The sequence below is a fragment of the Protomyctophum parallelum genome (assembly GCF_964188405.1).
Source record: "Protomyctophum parallelum genome assembly, chromosome: 18".
In the NCBI taxonomy this organism is placed as follows: Eukaryota; Metazoa; Chordata; class Actinopteri; order Myctophiformes; family Myctophidae; genus Protomyctophum; species Protomyctophum parallelum.
This window is the reverse complement of record NC_139716.1, coordinates 43,017,415-43,044,611: the sequence shown is the minus strand read 5'-3', so window position 1 is coordinate 43,044,611 and position 27,197 is coordinate 43,017,415. Positions and strand designations below refer to the sequence as shown.

The following is a 27,197-nucleotide window of genomic DNA, read 5'->3' as shown; positions in this document are numbered from 1 at the left end:
CAGAGATAAAAAATAAAAAAAACAATTCAAAGACTTTAGGCGGGTAGTGATAGATATTGGAACTGTGACAGGATTGGTGGTGATCGGGTCCAATTACTGAGACGGGCAATGCACTCGACAGTGGAATTATTTTTGCAAAGATTTTCATTTAAGGCTTAAAGCGAAACATCTCCCTCGAGTCTCGCTCGATATCCTTGGATATAATGAGATTCCTTGAGTCACTGAAGCGGCCGGTATCCACTTTCCCATCACTTGCCAAATTATTATAAAACAGAAAAATTAAACGCACTATTAAGGAAAAGTTTGTTTTTAAGTTTATCTATATTGTGGCACAGTTAGGAAAGCTGAGAGAGACACAGCCTTCTTCTTTTAACCCATTCTGACCTGAGATCAGATTCATACGAGGTTTCCACTGGACACACACTGGTCTGATTGACCCATTCTGACCTGAGATCAGATTCATACGAGGTTTCCACTGGACACACATTGGTCTGATTGACCCATTCTGACCTGAGATCAGATTCTAAAAAATGTCACTTGTTCTTCGATTATTCAAAAATAGCAGACCTACAAGCTCGTAGCGCGCCACTCGGTGGCGCGCTATGAGCTTGTAGATCTGCTATTTTTTCAATAGCTAAAGCATAACATGATGCTAACACCAAAATGGGTTCCCGTTCAGAAAGGGTTAACTCCACTGCAAGAAATATTGAACAGTGCATTTACAGTAGGCCTATATAACGTTACCCAAAAGGCGCTATACATTCACACAACGATGGGCGAGGAAACCATGCAAGGTACAATTGCTCAAATGGAGCAATTATACGTGTTCATTGTCTTGCTCAAGGAAACTTTGACATTAACTCTGGGGGAGCCCGGGATTGAACTGGGAACCTCAACCTTCTGGTTCAAAAGTGGCCGTTCTACATCCACTGCACTGCACAGTTTGGAGTGGTAGAATGCATTTCCCCCCCATGTTTGTGTCAAATCTAAGGGGAAACTAGGTCAGACTCAGAGGCACTACCTTTGGTGTTACGCACAGCTGGTGTGTGGTGTCTCATTCCAGAAGTAGTCAGACAGGTACATGGACAGTTGGACTCTGTCATCCTCTGAGTATTTTAAAGAGCAGAACCTTTTCTAGTTGCTGTACTATCTTGTTTGACCTGAATGGAATCACAACCTGAATTAGTTGGTAACACCCATGGGATACATGTTAAATTACACATCTATTTATGTCAACATGGCTTCTGCTGGAATAAATGTCTATTTATAAATCGTTGTGGGGAAGATAACCGATTTTGAAACTGAAAAAATGTTGATATTTTGCACTCCATAAATCACAGACACACTGTAGGAGAAGTTGACTTTTGCAGAAGCCTTAATCAACCAAAGTGGCAGAGATTAAAAAAACACACACACACACACACACCAAATATGTTATTGAAACTCAGCGATTCAGAATACATCAAGATAAACACTATGTATAGAAATGTCATTTTCGCACTGAGCCCCCTTCTCTTTTTATGAGCCATTTGAGGAGATAGAGATGGAGTAGGACAGTATGGTACAGGCAGAATGCAATGCTGGGATTAAAAGATGGAGGTTATTCCTTCAAAGCGTCAATCTTTCTTTTTTAGCGGACAGCTCAGTCCCCAGCGGGGGACCACTCGCCCTACAGAACAGACTACAGCTCTTAACCCATTCAGGACGGGAACCCTTTTTGGTGTTTTAAGCATTATGTTATACTTTAGCTTTTGGAAAATAGCAGATCTACAAGCTCATAGTGCGGCACTGAGTGCCGCGCTACAAGCTTGTAGATCTGCTACTTTTTTTGCAAATGTGGTTTAATAGTGGTCTTTATATTCTTTCATAGCGAACGTTTGGAACTCGAATCTTTGCCTCGTTGGGAACAACATATTTTCAGATGGGGGGTCGGCGGCCAACTACATATATTTATATACATGGGGTTTTTTCAGAAAACTGTCAGTGGACCTGAGACCGCTGAGCACTTCAAAACCGCTCTCAAAGGGCACCTACAGATGGTTGCAATTCGAAACTGGCCTCTGTAAAATCTGAATCCCCCCCCCCATCTCCCCTCACTGTATATGTATCTTTTCCCTTTTTGCTTCCTATATGATGAATTCCTGTTCTGTTCTTTAGCTACATAGAAGTGTCTATTTGTATGTCTCTAAATGTTTTGATGAATTGAACAATGTGGACCCTGTTGTAAACAAGTGTAATGCTTAATTGGGTCGTCCACTCACAGTTAACAGTCTTTGTATTGAGTTTGTGCTTGAAATGTACTGTAAATTCTACAAACTGTTAATACATATTTCAATCAATCAATCAATCAATCAATCAATGTGCTGAACGTTAACAAAGTCTGTTTCGGGATTCCTCTGATCCATTTCAAAAGAAATTCAAAATAAATTTTAATTTCTACGTTTGCTGCAAAGGATGAGTGGAACGATCACTCTTTAGACTAAGTATAGGACAGTGGCCTTGTGGTTTGAGTGTCTGCCCTGAAACTGGGGGGGGGGGGGGGCGGCTGGGTAATACCAAAGACTGTAAAAATGGGACCCAATGCCTCCTTGCTTGGCACTCAGAATGTATGAGTTGGATTGGGGGGGCCAACGGCTGCAGCTCACCCCTCCTTGGCTGCGGTGAGCCGCTCCAAGTAAAAATGCATAATTAATGAATTAATTATTGGCTGTCCATGTTTTAACCCATTCTGACCGGGCACCCATTTTGGTGTTAGCATCGTGTCGTGCTTTAGCTATTTAAAAATAGCAGATCTACAAGCTCATATCGCGCCACCGAGTGGCGCGATACGAGCTTGTAGGTCTGCTATTTTTGAAAAATCAAAGAGTGACTGACATTTTTAGAATCTGATCTCAGGTCAGAATGGGTTCATCAGACCAGTGTGTGTCCGGCGGAAACCTCGTATGAATCTGATCTCAGGTCAGAATGGGTTCATCAGACCAGTGTGTGTCCGGCGGAAACCTCGTATGAATCTGATCTCAGGTCAGAATGGGATAAAATGTGTTCTTTTTCATAAATTAACGCCCTACTTTATTACACTACACTACAGTGTCACACAAAAGCATGCAAAGTAGCAGATCTGCAGCACAAAGTGACACGTTTTGAGCTTGTAGATCTGCTAAATTACTACTTTTGAATTTTAATTGTGAAAAGTTACAGTTTTCCACCGACAGAGACAATATATAGGGCCGTTGTTAAGTCAACAAAGTAACTAATTGTAAATAAGTAAATAATTGTAGTGGGGTAAAAAGTACTTCTACTAGATCATGTAGTGACTTCACTACATGATCTAGTAGAAGTACTTTCGGGAAGTACTTTCGGGACAATTCTCAAGTAAAGTAAAAGTAGGCTACCTCAAAATTGTACTTAAGTAAGTACTTAAAGAAAAGCATTGAATTATTAAGTTTGCCGCAAGGAAGAGCAGAAAAACACCAGTTAAGACTCAGTGAATGTGACTCCTTCATTATCATATTTCAATTCAGCGGGCATGGTAAAAAGGCAAATTAATTATTCAGAGGGTTTGTCTGAGTGTGTAAAACTTTATTTCAGCTTTTATTACTGCTATAAAAACAGCCATTATATATGTCAGTTCTACAAAGTAGACTTTGTTTTAAATGTGTTTTTCATGCAAACCACAACTTTATTCATAGTCTTATTTATATTATGTAGGCCTAGTGTCATGATGAAACAAAGATAATTTTACTTTTTGTTTGGCTATAGGCCTATGTTTTGTGTAAAGTCTTCCTATATTAGAACTGTCTAGACTCAGGGTGGCTAGACCGTGGACAGTGAACGTCACAAACCCTGAACCAAATCAGTTAACTCTACCCAGTTACAGTACAGCTTACTTACAATCACATGGCCGATAAGGTTGCCAGTTCAGTGCCTGGATGGCAACCGATAAGGTTGCCAGTTCAGTGCCTGGATGGCAACCGATAAGGTTGCCAGTTCGAACCCGGGCTCCCCCAGAGTTACTGTTGAAGTGTCCTTGAGCAAGACACTGAACCCCTAATTGCTCCTGATGTGCTAGTTGGTGCCTTGCATGGTTTCCGCTGCCATCGGTGTATGAATGGGTGAATGTAATGCACAATCTCTGTAAAGCGCCTTGGATAAAGGCGCTATATAAATGCACCATTTACCTGCATCTAGGTGTGCCCTGGGATGTTTTGGCTATGAAAAGTGTGCCCTGGCAGAAATAAGGTTGGGGAAACACTGGATTAGGTGACCGGCTGTGGCACGGACGGAAATGGCCCATTTTGGCCATTTACTACTTTGAGACGGTTTTGCAACAACAGGAGAAACAAACTTCAAAGTTCTCACCACATGCTCTTAATCAAGCTAATTACACCCAGCTTCCTGAATTTGTGTGACCACCTCACAAAATAAACGTCCTCCTGACCACCACACAGCCATTCCAATTAAGAGTGACACAGAGGTCAGATTCTCACCTAATACTTCGGTAGACTCAGATCCATATGGGCGGGGAAATTGGATTCTTGCATATTTAATTGGCTGCGGTTTGCCTTCACACTGTCATTCGCAGCAATTGGAAATGCAGCAGGGGGGACCTTTATCAATGTGTTCCGTTCATAAACTATAGCCTACACAGTGAAATCTATGGTGATAAAATTACACTCATAACGACGTGCATGTGTCGTGCCGTCTGGGACCCCCCCCCCCTCTCTCTCTCTACGCACGCAGCCGCCACACACTGTTCTTTTGGGCATGGAGGCACAGCGCTGCATGAGCGCACTGATATAACTCCCCAGTCCCACACAGTGACAGCACTCCATGTTTACGGCACGCACAGACAGACAGACAGAATATTATGTAGGCTATAATACACTGCAGTGTTTTTATGTGTTTTCTTAAGCAATTGATTAATGTACACGTCCCCTTTTCGATCAGGGCTTCAGTCTCCTTATTCGACCACGTCTATCCACAGTAACGGGACATCTTTGCGCTGCGTAAAATATGCCTTCTCCGTCTCCAACTGTGTTCAGCTCCTCACCCGCCACATTATGTTTGCTTCATTTCCTTTATTTACTGCGGATTGCATTCACACCTGCACCGAATCGTAGTCAAGTGCGATTCGAAGCGAAGCGAAACCCACGTTTTTGGGCGGAGTAAAATGCGGTTATTTGCTGCGCATTAGGATTCGAATGAGCCTTCACACCTGCCAAACGAAGCGCACTTTCTGACAATGCGCAGCAGGATACGTTTTAATCGCAGCAAAGCTCTCTGGTATGAATGTGACCAGAGTTGTTTGAAAAAGTAAAAGAACGAAGAAACATTGCATGGATGCACCTGGGACTTATCCTCAGTGATGATGTATCCCAAGGTCATCGGGTTATATCGGGTCTCGCAGCATCATACCCCTCACTCCGGTGACCCAGCTGCTGGGGTGCTCAAGTCCCGACTCACGTCCCAGTAGCTGGCCACGGTCAGTCCCATTAGGGCAAGAGCAAACTCAGAACGTGTCGCTTGCGGATCTGCTGGTTGTGTGTGACGCTGCAGCATGATCAAGTAGGGCCCGGCAGGCCATTCATTGTTTCACTTACAAAAAACACAGTTAGAACATGGAGACAGGAGATTTCTTCCCAACAGCAAGATATATTTTCCGGCTTTCAGCCCCTTTGTGGAAACAGTAATACTATGTGGTCACTGTTTAAAAAGAATGTGACTATTGGGTCTGCATCCGTTGTCACAGTGCTCTTTTGTGCGTTGGCTTTGACCTGAAGAGGACACCATCTACATTAATGCGGTACACTGCAGTGCAAAGGCAACTTCAGCCCACTCAGCGCTGTCCACGTTAACAGCACCAGCTCCCCTTTGCCAAGGAAGGAAAAACAAAGTCATTATGAATCCACTCTGACTATCACGAGTCAATTAGCAGCCATGCCCAATTTGCCTAGGATCACAAATAATTGCTCATCATGCTCCATGCAGGCCCCAGTCAGCTGGGAGCTCATCATCTCCTCTGTGTGTGTGTGTGTGTGTGTGTGTGTGTGTGTGTGTTGATATCAAATATAATTTCATACCAGCAACTGTGAATAGTGGGATAACATGTTTGGATTATTGTCCTACTGACAACATGATTGTAGACTTGATGACAAAAACAGCAAAGCTACAACTGAAAAAGTTTGCTCAGTATTTGTTTGGCAATTAAAGTGCAAGAGAAGCATATATTTACCAAAATTATGTTTTGTTGTTCATTTTCTATTGAAGACCAAAGAGGGAGAATATATTTTGTTTTGTTTTTGTCAAAATGACATTATGTGCGCCCTTACTCATTGTGTCCTACAGAGGGCACTGTTGTCTGTCACTGACTCTACCTCTGTGTCGCCTACACTGCTACCTGTTGCGTGTCAGATGATGTTATTATGTGATACAGAGCAGCAAGTTCTATTAAATCTCCACCGCAACGCGCTATGCTTATCAAGCCTATGTCCGGTTAAAGACCAGCTAAAGCCATGATTAACTACTATTGGTTAAACTGACTTTGATGCTATATCAACTGATTTAGCAGGGAACCCCCTAAATCCCTGCTAATTTGCTAAACCCCTAGGGGCCTAGGTCCTAGGGGGTTTCCTAGGGCCTAGGACCCCCCCCATGTAAACACTTTGAAAACCACAATGGAAAACACAATAGGCCTACGGTATTAATCACAAAGTGTCTCAGTGTCTCAGTCACAACAACCCAGAGGTTAGTTTTGTAGAAAAAAAGATTGTTTAATGTAACAATTAAAAGGTCATACACACTGCAAAAAAGAAAAAAATACATTAAAATCAACCAAGATCGACCAGGGGTGTGTCCCAGATGTGCTGTGCATTGAACACATTCTCCACAATGTAAACCAAAACTGCTTTCTTTGACCAATTTAGACCCAAGGACGATTCTACAAATGCCTTCTAAAGCCTGTCAGTTTTCTGAAATCCCATGTTTCTGTCAGTCGTCCTCAAACATAAGGACCCCCAAAATTATATGCAATTGGCCGCCGACCCCCATCTGAAAATATGTTGTTCCAGGGACCCCGACAGAAGCAAAGATTTGAGTTAAAAAATGTTCGATCTGAAAGAATATATTCAAAGATTCGCACTTCACGATTAAAAACAAAATGAGCAGCTAGCGTGGCACTCGGTGCGCTTGTAGATCTGCTATTTTTCAATAGCTAAAGAATAACATAATGCTTAAAACACCAAAAAGGGGTTCACGTCCATAATGGGTTAAGCAAAAAGACATGTTACTGTATAAGATAGACCTTTATTGATCTGTGCAAAGGGATAATTGACAATTAAACCTGATGATTAGGCATTGTCTTGTAGCAGCTGTGCTACACAGCTACTTGATACATTAAATACTAAACTGACAAAGGTTTTAAAAGTATTTCCTTGCTTACGGTAATTAAAGTATTCCATAAGTTTTGCACGCGGCAGCAGTGGTGGAAAGTAATTTACTTAAGTACTGTACTTAGGTACAACTTTTAGATATTTGTACTTTACTTGAGTATTTCCAATTTCCAACTGAAGTACCATGATCGGAGCCTATAAAACAGCAATTCGAGCTCTCGCTAAACAAAACAATGATGGCTTTGCTAGTATGTCTCTGTGGGCCTCAGTAGACCACAGCACTAACTGGTACTTTCAGTTTCAGACAGAACAACAAGAGCTCTTCGCCTCTGCTCATGTTGCACATTTAGCTGGCACTCGACACTGGTGTACACTGCCCCCTATGTGACCTGGCGTGAAAACAGGCTTTAAATTCATCCTACCATCCTACCTAGTCTTATTACCTTTGGAGCATACGCTGAAGTATTTGCAGCTTTGATCGGCGAAAATCCGGCGGAAAATAGTCCCATGGTTTGTTGTTGAAGAGAAAAACATGCCGCCATTACGATGCGAGACGAACACAGCCTCCACACAGCATGTTGTAGTCCAAACAAACCAGCCGTTCACTTGCATTGAACTCATTTTCCCAGAAGCCCTAGCAGCCCAGAGCATGGCTTTGATTTCCGGTTTTGTCATCAAAACGCGACGGCCTCGTTCTTTTTAATTATAAAAAAATGGAGAATTAAACACATTAAACAAATAGCGGGTTTAGCGTATTACGCAGCACCGACACATGGATGAAATAGTGGGGACCGCGGGTTACGCAGTAGCACTGTTAATTGAACTATTGATTTCTCACCAATATTTGCCTATCTATAGCCCAGTGGTTCTCAACCTTTTCAGGCCATGACCCCCAAAATAACCCTATTTGAACACGCACGTTGAGGCATCACATTTAGTTTGACTCGGTTCCACAGCGCCTTCCATTCCCCCCCCCCCCAAAAAGAACAGGGTGGTGAAATCTTCTCTTTTTAGAAGCGTTAATATTCTAAACAAGATGCACGATGAGGTCAAAATGAGGACAGAACATCGGCGTTCTGATCAAAGCCATGGACAGCGGCGTCGATTCCGAGTAAATAAGGAAGAATGTCGGCCCGTAAACCAGGAAGTGAACGGCTGCGTGCGGAAACAGCAAAACAGCTCGGGGACGGACGAGCAAGGCGTTGCCTAGAGTTTTTATATAATTTATTTATATCATATCGTTTAATCGTATCATTAAAAAGGACCTAAGGACGTGTCCACACGTCTGAGGCACCCCGCGGTTTGATTTGAGAGGACGTTCTTGTGTTAACGCGTCTGTTCTGATTCTGATCTGATGACAGCATTTGGGACACTTCCCCCCCCGGGTGGGAACACACCTCTTTGGCACATTAATGAACACAAAATGTCAAAGAAACAAAACAAGCACATGTTGTAAACAAGCAATGATTAGAACGACACTAGGGGGTCTAACGATGGCACGGCTTCCCTGCGGATCTATGATGTCACGTGTGATGTCAGAGATCCATGATATCATTTATGGATCGATCAATAAATCAATCAATCAATCAATCATGTCAGTACTATTATGTCAGTCATCTCCATATTTGGGAGCTTGACCTCCATTGTCTTCCAGTATACAAAACAAAGAAAAGTGGAAAATATTCAGGGATTTACTGGCAGCGCGCACAAAACAAATCGCACTGACCTGTCCAGTGGTTTGCGAGATAATCACGCACGCACGCACGCACGTACGCACGCACGCGTGCACAGAAAGACTCACAGAAAGGCTCACCCATGAAAACCAAACAAGCAAACACTGTAAACACACAACAACAATATTGTAAAAATTGTTTTACAGGTTCAATAAAAAAAAAAAAAAAAAAAATCAAGATTTGTCAACATATGCCCCATAGCCAGCCAGCGTCCCCCAGCGTCTGTTCAACGCGCCACAGCCTCGCTCTACGGAGCATAAATGAGGTGTTTGTTTGTCACTCTCCTGGAGGGTGGTGTTCTGTAAGAGGTTTCACCCTGTTCCTCTGAGGGTGGTGTTCTGTAAGAGGTTTCACCCTGTTCCTCTGAGGGTGGTGTTCTGTAAGAGGTTTCACCCTGTTCCTCTGAGGGTGGTGTTCTGTAAGAGGTTTCACCCTGTTCCTCTGATGGTGGTGTTCCTCTGAGGGTGGTGTTCTGTAAGAGGTTTCACCCTGTTCCTCTGATGGTGGTTCCTCTGAGGGCGGTGTTCTGTAAGAGGTTTCACCCTGTTCCTCTGATGTGTTCAGGGTGGTGTTCTGTAAGAGGTTTCACCCTGTTCCTCTGATGTGTTCAGTGTGCCATCCTCCTCCACTGAGGTCTCTCTAGTGCAAATAGGCTGTCCCTCCGCCCCCCCCCCCCTCCTAGGAGGACCAGAGAGGACATCATTTACAGGAAGGAGGCGAGGACAGGTTGGGTTTGGCTCCCGGGACGGGTCTGCATGGGGGGGGGGGGGACGGACAGACAGACAAAGACAATTTGAAATGTAGGCATTTAGCAGACGCTCTTAATCCAGAGCAAGGTAATACATCCAATGCATAGAAACAGCTCCTAACATCGACGTTCTGTTCAATCAATCACATCAATCTGAGCCTCAATTCAGAGAGAAACGCTGCTAAAGATGGCGGCCATTACAACAGTCTATGTAGTGGCCATCTTGCTACAGGCAGATACAACCGAGTTGAGAGTTGCCTAGCGACGTGGAACGCTACTATACGCTAAATGTATTAGAGGATTAATAACCTAATAACTCGTCCAAAGTCATCATTGGCCGTCTGTGACTCTGTGCTCAAAAGCCGTCTAAAGTCGTCCAGACGGAACTAGGCCAACTGAAGGTCATTTCAGATCAGGCCAGATAAATGTGTGTGAACACACTGACTGTTCCATACCAGATAAATGTGTGTGAACACACTGACTGTTCCATACCTGGACCAGATAAATGTGTGTGAACACACTGACTGTTCCATACCTGGTAGATAAATGTGTGTGAACACACTGACTGTTCCATACCAGATAAATGTGTGTGAACACACTGACTGTTCCATACCTGGACCAGATAAATGTGTGTGAACACACTGACTGTTCCATACCTGGTAGATAAATGTGTGTGAACACACTGACTGTTCCATACCTGGTAGATAAATGTGTGTGAACACACTGACTGTTCCATACCTGGTAGATAAATGTGTGTGAACACACTGACTGTTCCATACCTGGTAGATAAATGTGTGTGAACACACTGACTGTTCCATACCTGGTAGATAAATGTGTGTGAACACACTGACTGTTCCATACCAGATAAATGTGTGTGAACACACTGACTGTTCCATACCTGGTAGATAAATGTGTGTGAACACACTGACTGTTCCATACCAGATAAATGTGTGTGAACACACTGACTGTTCCATACCTGATAAATGTGTGTGAACACACTGACTGTTCCATACCTGGTAGATAAATGTGTGTGAACACACTGACTGTTCCATACCTGATAGATAAATGTGTGTGAACACACTGACTGTTCCATACCTGGTCCAGATAAATGTGTGTGAACACACTGACTGTTCCATACCTGATAAATGTGTGTGAACACACTGACTGTTCCATACCTGGCGCACACTTTGCCCACCGGCTTGGGCCCGACGGCCGGAGGCATCATGACCAGCAGGCCGCTGGGGGGCTTGTGGGGAGGAGGGCTCACCGTGGCCAGCGCTCTGACGGGGCTGAGGGGCAAGGGCCTCTGGGGAGGAGACTGCTGCACCAGCTACGCACGCACGCACACACACACACACACACACACACGCGCACACACGCGCACACACACACAGACAGACCAGACCAATACCGGTGGGTTTAGAACACAGACACAGTACTTGAATGAAAACAAGCACAACTCAACTCGAGGAGTTAGAGGAGTCTTACCAGTGGGGAGCGGGTGGGATTGAGGGGAAGGGGTTTCCTGGGCGGGGTGAGCCTCTGTGGCTGGGTGCCACTGGGGGACTTGTTGGGCGGGGGGCCAACGGGGGGCTTGCTGCCCGGCAAAGGCGGTCGCACCGGAGTGGCCTTGGGGCGCTGCGGAGACGGAGCGGGCCGCAGCGGGCGCACCACGTTGACGGGCTGCGTGGGGTTGGTGGGCGGGGGGGCGGGCCGGAGGGGCAGCATCTCTTTGCTGCCGTGAGGTAGCTGGTGGGAGGGAGGTGAATGGGTTAAAAAAGAAAACGAGTCGACTACCTTTTTTCACTGACGAAAACTAAACGAAACTAAATGAAAACTAAGCTATGGTGTCTAAGACTGAGGCTAGATATATTGTCAATTTCGTCAACAAATAGAAAACTAGACTAAAATCTCAGGTAGGGACTAGTGGAGAAGAGATCCAGTAGAACTAAAAGACAAGTTCTTTTATGTTTGGTTGTGTGAAGCGAAAATAGCTTATCTACAAGCTCACAACATGACGCAACACAACACGTGAGCTTGTAGGTCGGCCATTTTGGGCACACAGCTGAGTATAAATCGAGCATTTCAGCGGCATCGGTCATTTCAGTCGACTAAATCAACTGCACTAAAATCTTATGCATGGTATTAAGTTGACTAGAACTAGACTAAAACAAAACCATTTCAGGTAACTAAAACATGACTAAAACTAAATGGGATTTTATTCAAAAGACTGCTAAAACTAAAACATCGGGATGAACTACCAACAGTAGTGGTAACATTCAACTTTTGAGACAAAAAGAGTGTCAGAAAATACACCGCGGTGGCTGAGACCATGCAGAACCATAGACGAACCAAGACGAAGCAGTGAAAGGTCCTGAAAGATACACAACGTCAGTCTTACCCAATACCCAATCTTTCTGCTGTACTTTATACCTCATAATAAGCATTTAAAGTATGAGGTATAAAGTACAGCAACCCGTTTCTGAATTGGTCTATAGGCGCCACGGTGATGGGCACTCACCCCCTTATGGCTGCTGCTGGCTTTGTTGATGGGACCGACCACTTTGAGGTGAAAGGCAGGATTCAAATGGCCGTTTTTTTCTTTCTCCACAGAGCTCTCAAGTCTAGAGAGGGAGAGCGAGAAAGAGAGTGACCTTGATAAGTAGTAAGTACCTTTAAATACATCTGAAATATGTGCTGCGCTATTCATCCCAATTCCCAAGGCTGTATACCAAGCGGATGCAAAACCTTGAAATACTGCTGTCATTCGTTTCAACAGTGTATACCAAGCTAACCTTTCTTATGGAGATGTAGAACTATTTTTGAGAGAGAATTCACAATTCTTATGCTTTGACATAAGAATATATATATATATGAGACAGAAAAGGGACTCCTGCACATCCAAAAAGACCCATGAGAGGTGCAAGTCTAGTTAGCAGGCATAGACTTCAAAAAGGGGAAAGAAAACTTCCAATGAAGGGACTGCACACTCCAGGGAACAGAGATGGACAGCTTACTGAATAGAGCACCGAAGTCCTGACGTAACTCGCTCAGCCCGACGATTCCCCTGGTTCGCGGAAGTAATTTCTCTATGGAGAATAACATGGGGTGATTTTAATATCGTCTACTATAAGCGTTGTGGTCCAAAAATAAACAAGCTGTCTCGGCGTTATTGTCAGGGAGGTGTCTCTGTATCGTTTGCAACAGTCAGTCACTCATATATGATACAGTCTGCTTCTAGCGAAAATCTAACTAATTCAGCAGCAGTAACATTAGCGTTTTCTCTCAGTCAGTTGATTCTTCATATCCATATGAGTGAAGCGGCCGGGATGACATGTTTATTTTTCAAACACAGTGGTTATATGAGGCGATCTAAAATCGCCTCAATGGGGATTTCAATGCAACTAAACAAATACATGAACCTGGGGACTGACGCCCTCTACTGAAAGTGACGTCAGACTTCGGTGCTCTATTAACTGCTTTATTAGCACGACGCGTTTCGCCGTGAGCTTCGTCAAGTGTGAGTCTGTAAAGCATATATAGGGACGTTCATTATACATTTAATTCATTCATTATACAGATCCACCCCAGGCGTGGTATAAATGATTCAATTAATTTACATGTACGCATGCTATATGCAGACACAGATGAACAAACAGATCAAATGGAACCTCATTTGAAAAAGTTAATACATATCTTTCCATATACAGAAATATGACAAAATAAATATATATATAGCAGATGTATAAATAAAATATCAACAGTGCCAATGAACCCAAATACACTACGCCGGGAGCATTGGGAGCTCGTAGATCGGCAATTTCACTACTTCATAAACATTTGTTTTCTAATTTATGGAATTTCCTTGATTTTTATTTGATTTCTTCATGAAATTACTTTTTGGGGGAAAAAGTCCTTATGCACACCTAGTACGAGGGATAGGTGCGTTGGAGAAATGAACTGGACAAAATCCTGCACACTGTCTTCACTTACAGAACTTTAGTTAAACAGCAACGTTTTGGTCGGTCAGACCTTCGGAATGTGTTTTTTTTTTAAATCTTTTGAAATAATACTAATCAAAAACTAAACGTAGGAAACCAAACATCAAGGGACCCATAAAAATGTGCCCGCAACTCACAAATGGGTGGGAACCAGTGCTGTCAACGCACCCACCTGTGTGAGAGCCACCTGTGGAGGTAGCAGCTCTAGAGGAGATAACACACCTGTGTGAGAGCCACCTGTGGAGGTAGGAGGAGCTCTAGAGGAGATAACACACCTGTGTGAGAGCCACCTGTGGAGGTAGGAGCTCTAGAGGAGATAACACACCTGTGTGAGAGCCACCTGTGGAGGGAGGAGGAGCTCTAGAGGAGATAACACACCTGTGTGAGAGCCACCTGTGGAGGTAGCAGCTCTAGAGGAGATAACACACCTGTGTGAGAGCCACCTGTGGAGGTAGTAGGAGCTCTAGAGGAGATAACACACCTGTGTGAGAGCCACCTGTGGAGGTAGGAGGAGCTCTAGAGGAGATAACACACCTGTGTGAGAGCCACCTGTGGAGGTAGGAGCTCTAGAGGAGATAACACACCTGTGTGAGAGCCACCTGTGGAGGTAGTAGGAGCTCTAGAGGAGATAACACACCTGTGTGAGAGCCACCTGTGGAGGTAGGAGGAGCTCTAGAGGAGATAACACACCTGTGTGAGAGCCACCTGTGGAGGTAGGAGCTCTAGAGGAGATAACACACCTGTGTGAGAGCCACCTGTGGAGGTAGCAGCTCTAGAGGAGATAACACACCTGTGTGAGAGCCACCTGTGGAGGTAGCAGCTCTTGGTCTTGTAGCAGTAGAAGAGCGTCAGGACGGCCGGCAGCACCACCAGGAAGGTGAACAGCAAACCCACCACCACGCCCACCTGACCTGAGAACAAGTGGTGGGGAAAAAGGTACTCACATCTTTTACCCTAACTAAAAGTATCAATACTGCAATATAGAAATACTTGAGCAAAAGTTGCAAAAGTATTTTTTATATTTTATATTTATACCACGATTTTGCAACCCATTTTCTCACCCAGTGTCAATTATCTAATGTAATCCTGGGCGCTACACTTCCTCTGCCAACCTGGGGAGGGCAGCGGACTGACCTCATGCTTCCTTCTATATGCAAAAGTCGAGCAAAAGTGCTGGCAACAAAATGTACTTAACCCATTCTGACCGGGCACCCATTTTGGTGTCAGCATCATGTTATGCTTTAGCTATTTAAAAATAGCAGATCTACAAGCTCATATCGCGCCACTCGGCGCGATACAAGCTTGTAGGTCTGCTATTTTTGAAAAATCGAAGAGCGACTTTTTAGAGCATTTTTAGAATCTGATCTCAGGTCAGAATGGGTTCATCAGACCAGTGTGTGTCCGGCGGAAACCTCGTATGAATCTGATCTCAGGTCAGAATGGGTTAAAGTACCAAAAGTACGGAATGTCCCACTTCACAACTTTGTATAAAAATGATAAAATGTATACAAATCTTTTAGAAGAAGCAGATCAACAAGCTCACAATGCGTCACAAGGTCACATTGCAACGCATTGCGAGCTTGTAGATTTTCAAATGGCCGACAGGTCTATAGGGGCTGAAGTAGTAAATGCATGTTTCGGCGTCTACAAAGTAACTTCTAACTAACGTTTTCAAATATTTGCCTCTGGAATGTAGTGGAGTAGAAGTAAAAGTATTGCAATTTGTAAATACTCCACTAAAGTATAAACATACATCAAAATTGTACTCAAGTACAGTACTTGAGTAAATCTTCTGCCGATAAGCCCCTGCACTCCCCGTACCCGCCTCCCACACGCCTAGCACTAACAACATTATTGGACGTCATTAAAGGGACACTTCACCCTTTTTGCAAAAAAATATATGTTAATGACGTTTAGAAGCTTTAGATCACTTTCCTGGTGGTCTTTATGTGTGTAATATGTGGTTTTAGTTATTTTAGATTGTAGCAGTGAGCCTGTTGTCTCTGATGTCATGGACACTGGGCTCACTTCCTTCCTGGACTACATGTTGTCTCAGTAAGACAGCTCTCCCCCTATCCGTAAGGAGGAGCAGTGCACCAAAGAATTATGGGAATTGTAGTCCAGGAAGGTAGTGAGACCAGTGTCCATGACATCAGAGACAACAGGCTCACTGCTACAATCTAAAACCACATATTACACACATAAATACCCCCAGGAAAGTGATCTAAAGCTTCTAAACGTCATTAACATATATTTTTTTGCAAAAAGGGTGAAGTGTCCCTTTAAGTCTCGAAGCGTCTTCTCAGAGGATGTTTAGACCAGCTGTGTGTGTGTGTGTGTGTGTGTGTGTGTGTGTGTGTGACAGAGAGAGAGAGAGAGAGAGAGAGAGAGACAGAGAGAGCTAGAAGGTGAACTCACTGTCATATTGTATTGGTCCACTGTCCACACTGCCTCCCAGACCCGGCTTCTCACAGAACGGAGGAGCCCATCCTCTGTTGCAGTGACAGTTCCCATTGCTGTTACACACCTGCACAGAACACGCACGCACACACAAGCACGCGCGCAGCCGCGCACACACACACGCACACGCACACGCACGCACGCACGCACGGACGCACGCACGCACGCACGCACGCACGCACACACACACACACACACACCTTAGAACAGTGTCGTACAGTAAGATTGTCTGCAGTAGGGTTTAATATTTTTCCCGGATTCGGCTCATTTTTAAATCCCGGGAAATTGCCGACCTTTACCCAGGCTTCCCGGGAATTCCAGTCGGAAAAAAAAAAGAAGAGAAAAAAAAGTGCTCACTAAAATGCATTTGATACTCAACATTTTCAAAAGAATATAGTGACGTTGAATTGTTTAAAACGTTTCATTTGAACGAAATATGAACATATAAAATTTAATTATTAAATTAAAATATGAATAATGTATATAGGCCTAGCTAGGCCTACGCTATTCAGACACTTAAGGAGTTTGCACACCTCACGCCTTTCACATATAATAGCTATACATGGTCTGTCACCCTTTGAGCATGCAGTGCCGGGTCCCATTCTCCGCCGAGAAGGTGAGCATCTCGTTTTTTTTTGAAAAGTCTGATTGGGTGAAAATAGCCAGCACGGCCAGGGCACGCAACACACTGATTATGTTGTATCAAGGTTGCCCGTTATTTGAGTGAGAGAGAGAGAGCGACTGCTTCGTCTTACCAGTAGGCTACACATTGTGTGAGAGCTGATCTAGAGGCTGACGACGCGTCTCATCTGGTCTTTTTGTATGCTACATAATTAAATCTGGCAATATCTGCACGGCACCATCGTGCAATGAAAGATAATCCAGGCTTGAACTTCATGTGGCATTAAACTTCCAGACGCAACACGTTACATCGGACCATAAATTGGTCGTGTAATACATTGCAGCTGCATTTGATGAGAGACGTAGCAGCCACACACACACACACACACACACACACACACACACACACACACAGCTCAATTTTGACCACTTGATCAGGGGAAAAAACGCGCTGTCCTTTAGTGTATTTTCTAACAAGAAAGAAAAACAACCTCCGGGACGATGGGTCCCAAAGCCATTTCCCGGGCGGGAAATGGCGTGCGCCGTACCCGGGAAGCCCGGATCCCGGGATTCACATAAATAACTATTACTGGAAACCAACAGTAGACGACCATAGCTAACTAGCTGTTAGCTATGGTCTAACCAACAGTAGAAGACCATAGCTAACTAGCTGTTAGCTATGGTCTAACCAACAGTAGAAGACCATAGCTAACTAGCTGTTAGCTATGGTCTAACCAACAGTAGAAGACCATAGCTAACTAGCTGTTAGCTATGGTCTAACCAACAGTAGACGACCATAGCTAACTAGCTGTTAGCTATGGTCTAACCAACAGTAGAAGACCATAGCTAACTAGCTGTTAGCTATGGTCTAACCAACAGTAGACGACCATAGCTAACTAGCTGTTAGCTATGGTCTAACCAACAGTAGAAGACCATAGCTAACTAGCTGTGGAAATGGAAATTCAAACAGTGTCTAAAATGTTTATTTTTCCACATGGAGCAATCAATCACCTCAAACGTTTGCGAATGGTCGTTGCGTTATAATGGAAAAATACATTCTGTAGAAGAAGCTTGATGAATCTCTCCACATTATGCTGAATACAACTCCCACCACCACCAAAATGTAGAATAAAGTGATGACTCACTACAATTACATCAAGATGTACAGTAATTAACCACATTGCTGATTAACACGCCTATTTATCTGCTAATGATTCAGATGTCATGAAGGCCTCCAAGTTGTTGGCTGATTCTTTATGATTTCTATTTATATTAGGATACATTTGTGCGACTGTAAAAACCAAACGGAAGTGGACCATTTAAAGACATATACAAACGTGTATATGACTAGCGGTACTCTATTGTGTTCTGATGGGTGCGCTGGGCGTTGGTTGTGCTAAAAAAAGGCAAAATAAAACGGGATAAAAAAAAAGAATTTTGCGCGTGTGCACGTGCACGCACCCGAGCTCCGGCACCTAAGAATTTAGAAATGAAGCACTGATAATCCCCCATAAGACATACAATGACCTTTTTTTTTTAGAAAAGGTCTTTTCCTTTTCATAAGCAGCATCGTTCAAGTGGCTGTATATGGGTGTATAGTAAGGATTATGAAAGGGCTTTGTGAGATAGACACTTAGACAGGCTGGGAGACAAGGCTGGCAGGCTAGGCACATTCAGCAGCTTCTCTATAAGCTATTGTCCTTATTCACCCAGGCAACCGTTACAAAAAAGAAAAGAAAAAAACTACCAGTGAAAAATCCCGCACACAATTCACTAACAGTAGTTTATTGGGTTACGTCAGTCTTTCCAATGTTCTGTATTTATACTTCTACTGTTATGCTTAGCGGATGACCTAACCCAAAATGCAAGCCACAAACAGGAAGTTCAAAATCAAAGTATTTATTAAAGTCCAGGGCAGAACAAAAATGGTAAACAGAGAAAATGAGTAGTAGCTGTAATCTCAGGAAACTCAGGAGAGCCCAAACATTTCCAATATACAAAAATAACTACTAAGTCCAAAAGGCAAAACATACCAGGGTACAAGGCAGTAGTTTAAAGAGTCCAAAAAGCAAACCTTAAGTCGAAACAAAACCGAGAACCAGGAACTTCGGGGTACCGCTCAGGGAACAATGACAATGTACTGACAGTGAGTGTTTGTAAAGAGTCCAGTCTTATAGTGGGAAGGTTGATTGATGAATTGTTCACAGGTGGAATGAATGTGACTGTAGAGTGGAAGGGGGAAGTGAGTGTTGCCAGGTCTGACAGTCTGTGGAGAGGTTGCCAGGTCTGGCAAGGTAAGCGGAGGGACAGATCCTAACAGTACCCCCCCCTCAAGGGACGGATACCAGACGTCCAACAAACATAACGAGGAACGCGCAGGGTGGGTGGAGGGGGCCTGGAGGAGGGAAAACTGAGGCAGAGCTGGAGACTTCAGGGGGACGTCCGGGGGGCTGGGACGAGGCAGCAGAGGTGTCGTCTGGGGGGCGGCCTGGAGGCCGGGACGAGGCTGCGGAGGTGCCGTCAGGAGGGCGGCCTGGAGGCCGGGACGAGGCTGCGGAGGTGCCGTCCGGAGGGCGGCCTGGAGGCCGGGACGAGGCTGCGGAGGTGCCGTCCGGAGGGCGGCCTGGAGGCTGAGACGAGGCGGAGGACCGTGGAAGCGGAGCCGGGTATGCTGCAGGCGCTGGACATGATGCTGCAGGAGACGCCAGGGGTGCTGCAGGCGGAGCCACAGGAGAAGCTGCCGGCTCTGGAGCTGAAGCTGCAGGAGACGCCAGGGGTGCTGCAGGCGGAGCCACAGGAGATGCTGCAGGCTCTGGAGCTGAAGCTGCAGGAGACGCCAGGGGTGCTGCAGGCGGAGCCACAGGAGATGCTGCAGGCTCTGGAGCTGAAGCTGCAGACGACGCTGCAGACTTAGGAGACGGGACCCCAGAGGCAAGCTGCAGCGGCGGGGCCTCGGAGGCAAGCTGCAGGGCCTCAGAGGCGAGCTGCAGCGGCGGGGCCTCGGAGACGAGCTGCAGGGCCTCAGAGGCGAGCTGCAGTGGCGGGGCCTCAGAGGCAAGCTGCAGCGGCGGGGCTTCAGAAAACGCTGCAGACGGGACCGCAGAGGATGCTGCTGGCAGAGGCGACGCCGGAGTTGCTGCAGGCAGAGGCGACGCCGGAGGTGCTGCAGGCAGAGGCGACGCCGGAGGTGCTGCAGGCAGAGGCGACGCCGGAGGTGCTGCAGGCAGAGGCGACGCCGGAGATGCTGCCGGCAGGACTGCAGGCGGAGCTGCAGGCGGGACTGCAGGCGGAGCTGCAGGCGGGACTGCAGGCGGAGCTGCAGGCGGGATTGCAGGTGGAACTGCAGGCAGAGCTGCAGGCGGGACTGCAGGCGGAGCTGCAGGCAGAGCTGCAGGCGGGACTGCAGGCGGAGCTGCAGGCGGGACTGCAGGCGGAGGAGGCAGAGCTGCAGGCGGAACTGCAGGCGGAGGAGGCAGAGCTGCAGGTGGAACTGCAGGCGGAGAAGGCGGTGCTGCAGGCAGAGCTGCAGGCGGAGGAGGCAGAGCTGCAGGTGGAACTGCAGGCGGAGGAGGCAGAGCTGCAGGTGGAACTGCAGGCGGAGGAGGCAGAGCTGCAGGCGGGACTGCAGGCGGAGAACAGGAGGAGGATGCTGCAGGCTCTGGAGACGGGACCCCAGAGGACGCTGCACACCCAGGAGGCGAAGAGGATGCTGCAGACTCTGGAGACGGGACCCCAGAGGACGCTGCACACCCAGGAGGCGAGGAGGATGCTGGGACCCCAGAGAATACTGCACACCCAGGGGATGAGGAGGGTGCTGCAGGCTCTGGAGATGGAGAGCGGAGCGGCAGAAAACGGAACGGAGACAAAGTCACTGGGAGCGAGGAGGATGCTGCAGGCTCTGGAGACGGGACCCCAGCAGACGCTGCACACCCAGGAAAAACACCCCCGGGGTCCCGCTGCCGTAGTGCTGGCCCGTGACGGGGCTGCACCGCTGCAGGCGGGAGTGCATCAGGACGGGAAGGGGCTGCAGGCGGGACTGCAGCTGGACGTGACGGGGCTGCAGGCGGGACTGCAGAATGACGGGACTGGGCTGCCCGGGTGGGCTTGGTGGCTGGGAGACCCCGGGACACACCCCCCCGCCTGTTGACACAACGGGGACCTCCCCGAGCCAGGCGGGTGCCATAATACGGATTTGTTGCATGAAGTTGTTCAGAACAAACAGGAACTTTCTCATCGCTGGGAAAACAGGGAAGATAATCCATACACTGCCGGTTGGCACCAGGGCTAGTGGGACGCAGGTTGAACACTCCAACCCTAATTGAGTGGGCTGGCTGGGAAGCACTGGGAAAAGAGCTGTTGTCCAAAAAATCCGTAAGCCTCCCACGAACAACATCAAAATGGGGGACAAAATGGCTTGTCCATGGCCTCTCTTTAAACCACTGCTGGTGGGTCACAATCTCCTCTTGGAGAGAAAAACGCTGGTTAGGTGGAGAGGCCATGAGCCGAGCCACCACATTCTCAAACAAAGTAACCTTCCTCTTAAGAGTTTGTAGCTGTGCTGGGTTCATATTTATGGTCAGTACATTCTGTTATGCTAAGCGGATGACCGAACCCAAAATGCAAGCCACAAACAGGAAGTTCAAAATCAAAGTATTTATTAAAGTCCAGGGCAGAACAAAAATGGTAAACAGAGAAAATGAGTAGTAGCTGTAATCTCAGGAAACTCAGGAGAGCCCAAACATTTCCAATATACAAAAATAACTACTAAGTCCAAAAGGCAAAACATACCAGGGTACAAGGCAGTAGTTTAAAGAGTCCAAAAAGCAAACCTTAAGTCGAAACAAAACCGAGAACCAGGAACTTCGGGGTACCGCTCAGGGAACAATGACAATGTACTGACAGTGAGTGTTTGTAAAGAGTCCAGTCTTATAGTGGGAAGGTTGATTGATGAATTGTTCACAGGTGGAATGAATGTGACTGTAGAGGGAAGGGGGAAGTGAGTGTTGCCAGGTCTGACAGTCTGTGGAGAGGTTGCCAGGTCTGGCAAGGTAAGCGGAGGGACAGATCCTAACATCTACTGCATCTTGTACTTTTACTCCACTACATTTATTTGAGACTTTAGTTGCTAATTACTTATTTAGATTATTATTACAAAACATACATTACCCACTTCAGCCTTATATACATTTCAGCCGATCTACGAGCTCACAATGTGTCGCATTGTTGTGAGCTTGTAGATCGGGTCCATTACAAACCCGCTTCGGCATTTATCGAGACACCCGAGTGTCAATAAGCCTTTGGCTTGTCGAGCCTGTTATCGGGTATAGCCGCCGTCATGGGCCGTTCGCTATATAATAAGGGGCAGGCGCGTAGCGTGGATTAAACGATTGGCGGTTGAACGGTTTTGTCGACGTGTGAAATGCGAATGAGGGACAATTTAAAACAACGGCGGCTTACATGCTGTAGTTTGGCAGCATGTAAGCTGGGCAATAAGCTCTAAACTGATTGGGACACGGTGGTAAGGGGTCGAGACGTGACGGGTGGTTTGCGCCGTGGAAGTATGGTGGAACGGGTGAAAAGGTTTGGTTATATTAGTTACATTTAAAAAAGACAAGAGGGGAGCTAAATGCAATAATGTAGCACAGTTGTTAACTTAATTAGTAGCCTACACATGCACGAAAGGGAACATTTCGACAATGCATAGGCGTCTGTCTATAATGCATTTCATTACACAATTAACAGTTCCCTCTGTCTGTTAGAAAAGTACTGTATTTCAAGGCCCTAGTAAAATGTAGCGTAAGGGATGTTTTGGTTGGTTAAAGGTATATTCAGTGATTTCACTCAAAAAACCTTAGGTTTCGTTTTTGGCTGTGCGACCCAGCCTTTCGTCCAATCAGGATAGAGAGTCAAAAACGAAACCTAAGGTTTTTTGACCCCCAGGGGTTAACTGGGGACAGGGAGGAACTCCTTATATGGTCAGCACACTCTATAGTAGGGAGGATTATCACAACAAAACAAAAAAATAAGTGATATTTGAATTAAGTGAAATCACTGAATATACCTTTAAAATAAAGAGAAAATTATAGAAAAAATATGCATACGTATATTCTGTGTGTGTGTGTGTGTGTGTGTGTGTGTGTGTGTAATTGTATATACACACACGTCATGGAATACAAACTCTCACAACTGGCCAATAAAAATAAGGTTCTGTTCAGAATGTATCGTCTCCCAGCTTTCCACAAAATAATAGCAAATGCTCGATAGTGGGCTCGATAAGGAGCCGGAGCTCGATAAGCCTTCTCGATAAGGTGATCGCTATCAATAAAAATGAACAAGCTCAATCCCTAATAACGAGTAGTACTACATTCTACTTTTGGCACTTTAACCCATTCTGACCTGAGATCAGATTCATACGAGGTTTCCGCCGTACAAACACTGGGTCTGATGAACCCATTCTGACCTGAGATCAGATTCTAAAAATGTCAGTCGTTCTTCGATTTTTCTAAAAATAGCAGACCTACAGAGCTTGTAGATCTGCTATTTTTCAATAGCTAAAGCATAACATGATGCTAAAACCAAAATGGGTGCCCGTTCAGAATGGGTTAAGTACAGTTTGATACCATTACTTTTGCACTTTTACTCAAGATTTTTTTTTTACTTGTTTATTTCTATATTGCGGTATTGCTACTTGAGTAAAACATGTGAGTACTTTTCCCCCACCACTGCCAGCAGCTATTCCAGGGGTCGTCTCAGAAGCGACTGAAGGACAACCCCAATCTAAACACGCTCCATTGATAACGGCAGTTTAACCCATTTGGACCCTGAGGACGCATCTGTGTCACCTTGCAGCTTATAACCACTTTAACCATTATTTTAAACTTTAAACAGCTGTTGAAAAATAGCAGATATACAAGCTCATAGTGCGCATCTGTTTTTGTTTTTAAATAGTGTGCAAATCTTTGAATATATATTCTTTCACAGCAAACGTTTTTAATTAACACATATCTTTGCTTCTGGCCAAATACAGATAATTTTGGGGGTCCTTGACGTGAAAAAATTCGAGAACCACTGACATAGAAACATAATGTTATATCAGAAAACTGTTAGGATTTAAAAGACATTTGGAGAATCAACCACAGGTCTAAATGGGTTTAACCCAGTGCTCCACAGCTCAGCTTGGGTTATATTGGCTCATAAAGTCAATATCATTCTGCATTATCTGCCCCCCCCGGGGGGCTTGTAGCTCTGCAATAAATGGAAGTAAACACATTTTCTTGTCTTTTTACAAGATCCAGGCCGAGGACACAGAGATCTACCTTGACTCAAGGACACTCAGCTGTGACAAGACAACAGAGAGCTGTGTCTAGCAGCAGCAATCTGTGTGTGTGTGTGTGTGTGTGTGTGTGTGTGTGTGTGTGTGTGTGTGCGAGCGCATACCCCGTTTCCATGACAGCGTGCAATGCAGGTTTCCAGCTCGGTAAAAGAGGCGTTTTGGCAACGGCGATCTCTGCACACCTGTGTTTACACACACACACACACACACACACACACACACACACACACACACACACACACACACACACACACAGGATGATTACTATGAGCATGTCTTTGAATACTGTATATATTCTTTCACAGCGAGCGTTCTTGTTCTTTTTTTATTTTTTAGGTCACCTTCCGATCGCCACACTTGGTGCCGGTCATGACGAGGCCCGGGTCGGGCAGGTCCCCCTGGTGGCCGTCCTGGGTACTGTAGACGTACGTGCCGCGGCACTTCACCTCCATGCCGTCCGTCTGGATGGTGGTGTCGATGGACACGGCGTTGGTGCCTGGTGGAGAAATGTGGCTTTATTGCTTCAAAATGTCCTTCAGAATCTGTGGTTTCCCCACAGCTAAATGATGCAGAGTTGGTAACCAAATTATACCCTTATCCATCTTTAACCCATTCTGACCTGAGATCAGATTCATACGAGGTCGATTTTTCAAAAAATAGCAGACCTACAAGCTCGTATCGCGCCACTCGGTGGCGCGATATGAGCTTGTAGATCTGCTATTTTTCAATAGCTAAAGCATAACATGATGCCAACACCAAAATGGGTGCCCGGTCAGAATGGGTTAACTCTTGAGAGCGTAAAATGAAACCAAATGGACCCATACTACCCATTTTACGGTCTAAAGAGTTACGTTATTGCTTAACCCATTCTGACCTGAGATCAGATTCATACGAGGTTTCCGCTGGACACACCACTGGTCTGATTAACCCATTCTGACCTGAGATCAGATTCTAAAAAATGTCAGTCGTTCTTCGATTTTTCAAAAATAGCAGACCTACAAGCTCGTATCGCGCCACTCGGTGGCGCGATATGAGCTTGTAGATCTGCTATTTTTCAATAGCTAAAGCATAACATGATGCCGACACCAAAATGGGTGCCCGGTCAGAATGGGTTAAAGGACAACTATAGTTTTTTTCAACCAATGTTCATGTTTTAGGTTGTTATTAGAGAAACTAAAAGATGTGTGTTTTTTTTTTTCCATTTGCTGCTTTCTTTCGTTTTAGGGATTTTAGCTGTTTTTGACAGGGGGGCGGGGGCATTCGAGCATGGGGCTAAATATGTATTTTTTTTACAACATTTTGGCCAGATGTAATTTCCTGGGGTTTATTAGGGCTATAGTAAATAATAAAATAATAAATCTCCATAATATTTTGTAAAGAAATACATATTTAGCACCATGCTCGAATGCCCCCGCCCCCCTGTACAAAACAGCTAAAATCCCTAAAACGAAAGAAAGCAGCAAATGGAAAAAAAATAACACTCATATTTTACTCTAATAACAACCTACAACATGAACCTTGGTTGGAAAAAACTAAAGTTGTCCTTTAAATTTATTTAAATTGTTATCGACAACAAAATATTCTTTAGTTTTGGGTCCGAGAGGCTAAATGTCATCAAATGGTGGTTCCGTGGCTCAAATGCAGATTAAATGATGGGCCTTGAAATTAAAAGGGTCGAAAACCACTTTTCTAAATCATGACAGTTTTCTGAAAAACCTGAAAAATCAGTTGTTCTCAAACTATTTCATGGCGTTGGTGCATCACATTGTGATATTGTGATTTAAATGTTTCATGACATTAATTTTCATTTTTCCTTTTAGGTTTTATATGACCTCAATTAACACCCACACACAACCTGAACTTTTGAACATTCAGTGGATTTTCTGTGGTCTGGCGTTTTCTCTGTGGCGAATGTTTTTTCTTTTTTTTCACCTCTATGAGGTGACCGTACTTCATTAGACACCATGGAGTTGTTTTTATGTGCAATGGTGTATTGACTTTGTATTTAGGGTTTCTTCCTGGAGAATGAAACCCTTGACAGTCAAACGGGCCAATGAAGTAAACAGTAATATAGTGACACCACACTATCAGCCCCTCCCCTAACCCCTCCCCCTTTATCATACAACTACAGCTGTGGGTGCGGCTTCAGTTCAGGTGGATCACCACACATCACCACCCACCAGGCAAACCAGGCATACTTAATGAACTGGTGGGCGTGTCCACATAAAAGCATGATTATAACAAATATTGTACACTTTTTTTTTCACCTGAAAGGGGGGGGGGGGGGGGGGGGGTTCCCGGGACGGAAATTCTCGGTGGAGAATGTTACATCATACGTACCTGGTTATTTCTACCTGAAAAGTGAATGTCTATCTATGGTCAAAGTGAATGTCTATCTATGGTCAGAGTGAATGTCTATCTATGGTCAAAGTGAATGTCTATCTATGGTCAAAGTGAATGTCTATCTGTGGTCAGAGTGAATGTCTATCTATGGTCAAAGTGAATGTCTATCTATGGTCAAAGTGAATGTCTATCTATGGTCAAAGTGAATGTCTATCTATGGTCAAAGTGAATGTCTATCTATGGTCAAAGTGAATGTCTATCTATGGTCAGAGTGAATGTATATCTATGGTCAGAGTGAATGTCTATCTATGGTCAAAGTGAATGTCTATCTATGGTCAAAGTGAATGTCTATCTATGGTCAAAGTGAATGTCTATCTATGGTCAAAGTGAATGTCTATCTATGGTCAAAGTGAATGTCTATCTGTGGTCAGAGTGAATGTCTATCTGTGGTCAGAGTGAATGTCTATCTATGGTCAAAGTGAATGTCTATATATGGTCAAAGTGAATGTCTATCTGTGGTCAGAGTGAATGTCTATCTATGGTCAAAGTGAATGTCTATCTATGGTCAAA

General features: G+C 45.0%; 1 protein-coding gene across 1 annotated transcript in view; it reads right to left on the bottom strand.

Annotated features, from left to right (window-relative positions):
• Nucleotides 1-9,689: 9,689 nt before the first annotated feature.
• adam19a (ADAM metallopeptidase domain 19a) overlaps nucleotides 9,690-27,197 on the bottom strand; it is a gene marked incomplete at its 5' end in the record, with an annotated part of 80,246 nt that continues 62,738 nt past the window's right edge. Inside the window, 8 exons of the mRNA XM_083789596.1 lie at nucleotides 9,690-9,872; nucleotides 11,045-11,199; nucleotides 11,358-11,618; nucleotides 12,391-12,493; nucleotides 14,661-14,781; nucleotides 16,289-16,397; nucleotides 24,389-24,466; nucleotides 24,626-24,780. Of these exons, the coding sequence (XP_083645722.1) occupies nucleotides 9,821-9,872; nucleotides 11,045-11,199; nucleotides 11,358-11,618; nucleotides 12,391-12,493; nucleotides 14,661-14,781; nucleotides 16,289-16,397; nucleotides 24,389-24,466; nucleotides 24,626-24,780 (1,034 nt within the window). The 3' untranslated portion in view covers nucleotides 9,690-9,820. The remainder of the gene's footprint in view (nucleotides 9,873-11,044; nucleotides 11,200-11,357; nucleotides 11,619-12,390; nucleotides 12,494-14,660; nucleotides 14,782-16,288; nucleotides 16,398-24,388; nucleotides 24,467-24,625; nucleotides 24,781-27,197) is intronic.